This window comes from Pygoscelis adeliae, unplaced genomic scaffold (assembly GCF_000699105.1).
Source record: "Pygoscelis adeliae isolate BGI_AS28 unplaced genomic scaffold, ASM69910v1 Scaffold271, whole genome shotgun sequence".
In the NCBI taxonomy this organism is placed as follows: Eukaryota; Metazoa; Chordata; class Aves; order Sphenisciformes; family Spheniscidae; genus Pygoscelis; species Pygoscelis adeliae.
This window is the reverse complement of record NW_008824040.1, coordinates 120561-128584: the sequence shown is the minus strand read 5'-3', so window position 1 is coordinate 128584 and position 8024 is coordinate 120561. Positions and strand designations below refer to the sequence as shown.

Genomic DNA, 8024 nt, shown 5'->3' with positions numbered 1-8024 from the left:
GGTCACGGGCCTCCACCACGAGGTCCAGGGTGGGCTGGCTGGCGTTGAATTCCACCCGCCGGATGGTGAAGAGGGTCCCTGTGAGGGCACAAAGCCAGAGTCAGTATGGGGGCCAACAGTGAGCCGGGAAGGGTGTTAGGGTTATTGACTGGAGGAACAGGCATCCAGGATGCTGTGGTGGGAGCACTCGATGGCCACACCACCATGTCTGCCTCACTGGCCACCTCAGACAGCGACCTGGTGAGGGTCTGAGCCTGGGCCAGCATGGGGGCACCTCCCTCTGCAGGCACTGTCAGAGCAACCCACAAGATGGGCCCCACACAGCAGCCAGCCCCACGCACCATTGCTGGGGTCGATGGCGATGTCAGGGCTGGGCACGGCCAGGTGGAAAGTGACATCCCCGTTGCTCCCCGAGTCTGGGTCGGTTGCACTCACGGTGAGAATGATGCTGCCTGCAGGTGTGTGCTCCGGCAATGTCACCTGGAAGAGGAGGAAGCCCCCAGTCACCGCCTGTTCCCCCTTGCCTGGAGCCAGCCAGGAGAAGGTCTGGGGCTGGCCAGGGCAGCGATAGCCAAGGTGGCCCAGTTCATCGCTGGCCAGGGCCTTCCCCACCTCTGCACCAGGGCCAAGGCTGGCACACTGAGGGGGCCTGTCCCATGTGCACAGCACCTAGCCTTGTTAGCGGACTCCTAACCAGCTTCAGCATCCAGTTCCCAATCCTTTTCTCTACTTCGCTCTGCTATTCTGAAGAACGCTTCAATAGCTGGTATTTTCTCCACAAAAGGTATTTTACACAAATCAAAACAGCTCTTGTCTTTTTGGTGTGCCAAACCATATGTACAAACAGACGATTCCATTGGTCTGTGCTCTCACAACCTTCAAGCATTTCTGTGGCTTCACAGCTTCTTGCATCTCTACTCCAGAGATGCAGCACATTGCACGAGTCAGCTTTCATCCAGTGATCTGTCTATGGGGCCCCAGGCCAGGTCTTGCCAGAAACACTTGTCCAGGTTGTGACCCACCTCCCACCACTTCTGGCCTTCCCACTGTTCCCACCTATTCCAGCATGCACTGTCTGCAGGCAGCTGTGCAGGCCCACAGCTGCTGATCCCAGTGCTACATGCCTGGTTTCAGCCTCCTGTCCACGCCACAGTGACAACACAAGGGGTGTCAGGATGCAGATGGGAGCCCAGGAAGAGAGGGGCCAGGAGAGGCTCAGACCCATCCTCAAGGGGATCTCTATGCCTTGTAAGGCCAGGTGAGCCAGGCAGGAGCAGCAGAGGGGCTTGTGCAGGATGGCCCACACTGCCTGGCACACCTGTGTGCAAAGTACCTGATAGAAGCCCTGGCTGAAAGTCGGTGCGTTGTCATTCACATCCTCCACAACAACCGTAAGGTTGGCCTCGGTCTCATGGCGGGTGTCAGAGGCACGCAGGGTGAGGGTGTAGTGGCTGCGCTGTTCATAGTCCAGTGGCCCTGTCAGGGCAATGCGTCCCCCATACCGTAGCACACTGAACGTGCCCACGGCATCACCATCCAGCATGAGCGTGTAGGAGAGTGTGGGGCCTGAGTCCACATCGTTCCCGGTCAGGTGGGCTATCTGGGTGCCCAGCAGCGTGTCTGTGGAGAGGCAAGGCATGAGCAAGCAGCCCCATCTCCTTGGAGAAGACCTGGCCCATGTGGTGGGAAGCCAGCTCAGTCCAGAGCCTGAGCACCGGGGACAAGGGGGAGATGTGCTAGGGGTGAAGGGGAAGGTCCTGGGAGCTAGGCAGGGCAGGTCAAGGCTGGCACAGGCACAAGGGCACACAGGCCGAGGACAGAGAGCAGGCAGGGCAGGTGTGTGCAGCCAGAGAGCCTACAGTGCGGGCAGGGGCCAGGGATGAGTTGGGAATTCAGCTGATTCCCTCAGGACACAGATGCAGCATAGGGGCTGTACAACCCCCATCCCCAGGCCGTCACAGACAGGGCAGTGCCGAAGAGCTCAGGGGGAGCTCAGCCAGTGGGTCAGCACAAGCCAGCCCTTGGCAAGGGAAAGGACAGGCCTTTCTGGGGGCTTCTCCCCAACCCACAGGTATCCATCACGCCTCAGCTCTTGCCATCGGTGACACATTACCTCATGGGGCTGAGCTGCACTTACTCTCTGGGACCCGCACCTCCCAGGGAAACGGGATGGTGGGGCTATTGTCATTGATGTCCATCACCACAACGGTCAGCGTGGCAGAGCCCACAAGAGGCGGCGTCCCTCTGTCCATTGCCGTTACCACCAAACTGTGGACAAGCACAAGGGCACAGCACAAGGTTCACAGACATGTGGCCATATGTGTGAGGTAGCAATGCATGCATACACAGCATCTGCAACAGTCGGGGGGGGTACTGCATGTGGGCACATGTGGTAGTGGAACTGTGCACAGCATCTGGAGCGTCTGAGGCAATGGATATGTGCAGAGCATCTGGAGTGCATGTGTGGGGCAGTGGATGTGTGTACATCGAGAGTATGGTGGGGTAGGGCAGCAGATGGATGCACATCTGAGGTGCGTGTTGGGAAGGCAGTGCGTTTGTGTCCAGCACCTGGAACATACGAGCAGGCAGTGAACGTGGGCACAAGTGTTTGGAGCATGTGGTGGGCAGTGGATTCATGCACAGCCCTGGCATGGGCACGTGGGACAAAAGATGCATGCATGGTTGGAGGCTTTTGCAAGGGGAGGTAGTGGATGCACTTATAGCATTTTCAGTCTGTGCAAGGGGCAGGTGTCTGGAATGTGTGTGGGAGATGATGCAGGCAGAGCATGTTGTGGGGTGCAGGGAGACAGGCATTTGTAGCATATCTGGGTGTTGGGGAATGCATGGAGCCTCTTTGTGGAATGGCGATGGGTATGTGAATGGAATGAATGCCCTAGGTCTCCCCATGCCTGGGAAGAGGGAAGAGAGACGTAGCCATTGGAGCATGCATACAGGCAAGAGAGCATAGCCTTGGTGGGGTGGCAGAAGTTGTTCCTTGCATCTGAACCATGCATGTGTAAAAGGGTAGGGGAAGACTTAAATTCACCGCGTGTAGTGTTTGCCATTATCCTATATACATGTGGCTAGACGATGTCTAGAGTGTGTGCACATGGTGAGGGGCCCAGAGGACCTGGGATGAATGCAGGAGGACTTGCAAGAGGGTTCAGGGCAGTGCACAGTGCCTGGAGCATGCGTGGCAGGGCAGAAGGGTGCAATGCATGGGGGTGGGAAGGGACTGAGCATATGTGGTCTGGATTAAACAGACAGGAAAGGGAACGAATGCAGCCACTGAAAAGAGTCCACTGTCCCCCTCACAATCTTCTCAGATTTGCAGAGACCAGGCTGAACAGAGCACTGGCTCATCTCATGGCCATCTGTCATGCCTTCGATACCATTTGCTCCCCATGTTAACACTAAGCCTAAGTTCCTGCTGTTTGGCAGAAACACCTTACAGACAGGGCTGAGACAGCTCTGGGTGGCACCAAGTAGCCAAGTATCCACCGCAGCCTTGGGGATGCTGCTCCACAGCTATGCGCCCCTCATATCTGTGGCACAAGTTAAGTCTGGCTCCACTCACCGGGTCTGGGACCAGATCTCCCTGTCCAGGATGGCAGCAGTAGTGATAGTGCCAGTCTGAGGATCAATGTGGTACAAGCCTGTCATTGGCAGGGACTGGTTGATGGCATAAGTCACCTGCCCATTCGCTCCCTGATCCAGATCATCTGCCAGGACCTGCAAAGCCACATGAGAGATTCAGTAGTGCAGTTGTGGAGCCCTGCAAACCACAGCCCTCGAAGGCTAGACCTATCCATAGGTGCCAGCCCCAGGCCCATGGCACAGCCCCCCACCCCCTCACCTCAGCAGAGAGGCAAGCCAGGGGCCCAGATATCCCTGTTTGTGCCCCCAGTGATACCTGGATGACTGGCGAGTCATAGCTTTGTGACTCCCAGATGAATGCCACGTAGTTCTGCAGCTGGAAGCGTGGCAAGTTGTCATTCACATCTTGCAGGTTAAGGTTTATGGCCATAAAGCCGAAGGAAGCTGCTGTCTCTGCCTGGACCACAAGGCGCATCCGGGGGCTGGCCTCGAAATCCAGGCTGCTGGAGTCCTGAACTGAGATGGCACCTGAGAGCAGGGAAACAGCAGGATGGGGTGGGTGAAGAGGGGTTGAGTGATGCACCAGCACGTCCATCCCTCATCTTCTCTTTTGTTCCCTTGCACTCAGTCCATCCCTCTGCTCATCCACCCATTCTCAAATAACACACTGAGCTCTTCTGAGCCCTCTCCAAACTGACAGCCTTCTCATCAGTCCCAGTGAGCTGCCCTGGGTGATAAATCCTGCACCTCGCTCAGGACAGACAGCTTCCGCTTACATTAAAGCATGCATAGTCCTGCCACTATGAAGACACCATCTGAGGTATGGCCTCAGATGGTGTCTTAAAAAAGACCTGCTCCATGTCAAGCCCCATACTGCTACACCAGCTCATCAAGCTCCAAGCCAAAGTCACCTAATTGCAGCTATTAGTCTAGGTCAAATCCTTACAAAGACACTGTAGGAGCTGCCAGCAGTTCTCCTGCTAGGGGTCTGAGGACAGATATCCATTCTTATCCTCCTGAGCCACTGTGTACCTGGGCTTTCGTAATGACAAGGTATTGCTGTCCCACCTAAGAAGGTGGAGGGCATCCAAAATATACTAAAATGACTGGCAGCATTCCTACAGACATGCATTCAAATGTAACGAGGAGGAACTGTGCTCCTGTGGCTGAATTCCCAGCTTGGGGAGTCCTGCAGAGCCTCACTCTCTCTGCAGCCTGTTTCAGCATCTACATGCAACCACCAGGTGAACTGGTCAGGCGACAGGGATGCAGTATCAGGCATCTAGAACAGCTATGTGGCCTTAGACAAGCTTTGCATGATAACATGAGTTCCAACGCACACAGCTGAAACCAGGCCATACATCCAGGAATGGAAAGCACAGATTACAGCTACCAGCATGGCAGCCTGGTTTGGAGAATGGCTGTCCCCTCACCTCCCGCAACCCAAGGGCTAGGGGCCGGCTGTGCTTTCTTGCCCCTCTGGCACCATTTGGCTGCCAGAGCAGGCCCTGCCTCCAGGGCTGGCTTGGCCCAGAGAAAATATAAGGAAAGCAGTCAGCAGCAGTCTGCTTTCTGAAGGGTTGTTCCTGCCTGGGACAGAAGCAGCAGAGCCTGAGGTGCCACAGTATGGGGCTGAGGATGCTCCTGTGACTTTCCCCTGCTCTAGTCTTGTCCACAGCAGGCACTTTAGTATGCTCTCCAATGCAAAGCTCTCACACAGCTCCTGTGGACATCACCTCTGGTCCTCCATGGAAAGGAGATAATCCTGGGGATGGCTGACGACAGTCATGGACTGGTGCCCATGCACTGGCCCATTGTCACAGCAGAGCTGAAGGACAGGGGGCCAATGTAACACTGCTTGGCAGCTGGTACAGGGCAGGAGAGCAGCACTGTGCCAACCCTCCCTTGGCCTCCCTTACTGTGGTGCTCCAGTACCCCGTATCTGGTTGCAGCATGCAGCCCCTTGCCCTGGGAGAAAGCAGGGCAGTGTCTCACAGACAGACAAACAGGACTCAAGGAGGGACATGTTTTAACAGAAAAATCCTGTATTCTGGGCACTTTGCCCAAGGGAAATGTTTCCTCATTGAGATGAAGTGGTATTGCCACAGCAACCAAGGTACCACTGAGGTGCAGCTAGGACATCTCCAGGGTGTTCTGAGAACCACTGGCACACACGGCTCAAGCAGAGACAAGATGAAGGATTGTGAAGGGACAGGGATCACAAGGGGAGGATGTGATTCTGTGACCGCATCAGGCCTTGCTGCAGCACAGCATGGCAGCTTGCCATGCAGACCAGTGTCACAGCCACACATGGTGTAGCAGAGCCCTGCTTATACTACTCAGGACAGCAGGGAGAGGGGACCTCTCTGCTCAGCTGACCTCACAGGTCTCAGCCTCCCACACTGGGGAGCACAGTCCCTGTGTGAAGGGTCTGGCTGCAGACCTGGGTGGAAAAGCAAGCGGGAGGAGAAGGGCTCTGTGAGGTCTGTTCCAGCTGTGTAGGGTTTCAGTTGTGAGCTGCTGCAGTGGTGCAGTGCTGCACCAGGTCTGCTCAAGGGCAGACCACTGGGCAGAACTGAGCAGTCACTGTTCTCGCACAGCTTGGCTCTGAAATGGACGGATGGGACAAGGCACAGCTCTGGCAGCCCCATAGGCAGCCTGGGAGTCACTTGGGGTTGCTTTCACCCCCAGGCTATAATGGCAGCCATGTAGGCTTTGGCTGAGAGACCTGGGTACACATAGGAGCATGGTGACTGCTGGCTCACAGACCTGGGTGCTGGCTCAAGGACCAGACAGAATTGGCCAAGGTCCCACCCTGTCAGCCCCTCCTTCATGGACATAGCAGCTTTGGTCCAGCTCCATAGCTGTGAAATGCTCACTTCTGAACGGCAGCTTCAGACAGACATACTCCTATGGCAACGTGTGAAAGCTGTTCCTTTACAGGCAGCAATCCCTGGGACTGAGAGCATGCAGGGAAGCCCTGGGCACAGCAGCTCACCACAGTCAAAGACCTCTGTGAGCCTGCCTGAGGTTTTAGTACACCTGCCTGTTAACTTTGGGTTTCAGGAACTGCAGAGTACCAACCCCTGAGCTCAGTTTGGGGTTATGGGTTACTCTGTTTGGGTGCTGGCACACACTAGGTGACAGCAGTTGCGGCCAGGCTGTGCACATGGCTCCGTTGCAAGGTGGCATGAGGCTGCCTGGGACAGCCAGGGTGCAGGCAGTCCTGCAGGGGTAGCACATCATGGTGCTGGTTGGCTGCCATGATGCAAGGCTGCAATAGGAAACCTGCAGCTCAGGTTCCTCAGGACTCAGTGGAGCCATGCCCCAATGGGGGTTGGGACCCCCATCATGAGATATGGTGTGCTGGTCTGGCCTCTCCACAGTGCTATCAGTGCCCATGCTGTGGCTTGCTTGCAGCAGCAGCACAGTGCAGTGAGTGGCTCGCAGTGACACCAAAGTGCTGAGAAGCCTGTATGGCGGCTGAGGGGATGCGTGGTGACAGTGGGATGCCACAGGCACTGTGATTTCAGACGGGTACTTTTGCATGGTCGAGCATTTCCTGCCATGCCCACGGGTAACTTGCAGTGGCCCGTACTTAATCATGGTGCCAACAGATTGCATGCTGTGCTGTACCATGGGTGGCTCGCAAGGACCTGCATAGTGGCCATGGGCTGCAGAGGACACAAGCACAGTGTCAGAAAGATCTCTGTCAGCCTGGGAGCCTGTCCCAAACCCAGCCATCTAGCAGGCACAAGAGAATGGGGTTTTAACAAGAAGCTCCAGCTTGATGTCTGGGCTCCGAGGACTGACTTTCTCATATCATAGAGTCATAGAATCGTAGAATAGTTTGGGTTGGAAGAGACCTCTAAAGGTCATCTAGTCCAACCCCCCCTGCAATGAGCAGGAACATCTTCAACTAGATCAGGTTGCTCAGAGCCCGGCCAGCCTGACCTTGAATGTTTCCAGGGATGGGGCATCTACCACCTCTCTGGGCAACCTGTGCCAGTGTCTCACCATCCTCATCGTAAAAAATTTCTTCCTTATATCTGGTCTAAATCTACCTTCTTTTAGTTTAAAACCATTAACCCTTGTTCTACCACTACAGGCCCTGCTAAAAAGTCTGTCCCCATCTTTCTTATAAGCCCCCTTTAAGTACTGAAAGGCCACAATAAGGTCTCCGCAAAGCCTTCTCTTCTCCAGGCTAAATAACCCCAACTCTGTTTCAGCCTGTCCTCATAGGAGAGGTGTTCCAGTCCTCTGATCATTTTTGTGGCCCTCCTCTGGACCTGCTCCAATAGGTCCATGTCTTTCCTGTGCTGAGGACTCCAGAGCTGGATGCAGTACTCCAGGTGGGGTCTCACCAGAGCAGAGGGGCAGAATCCCCTCCCCCGACCTGCTGGCCACGCTTCTTTTGATGCAGCCCA

The 8024-nt window shown here is 55.6% G+C and overlaps 1 protein-coding gene across 1 annotated transcript in view; it reads right to left on the bottom strand.

The window, feature by feature from the left end:
- The window catches only part of DCHS1 (dachsous cadherin-related 1), a 50778-nt gene that overhangs the window by 2628 nt on the left and 40126 nt on the right, over positions 1–8024 (bottom strand). Inside the window, exons 15-20 of the mRNA XM_009333479.1 lie at positions 3914–4125; positions 3578–3732; positions 2138–2268; positions 1334–1620; positions 342–480; positions 11–78 (exon numbers count right to left, since the gene is read on the bottom strand). Of these exons, the coding sequence (XP_009331754.1) occupies positions 11–78; positions 342–480; positions 1334–1620; positions 2138–2268; positions 3578–3732; positions 3914–4125 (992 nt within the window). The remainder of the gene's footprint in view (positions 1–10; positions 79–341; positions 481–1333; positions 1621–2137; positions 2269–3577; positions 3733–3913; positions 4126–8024) is intronic.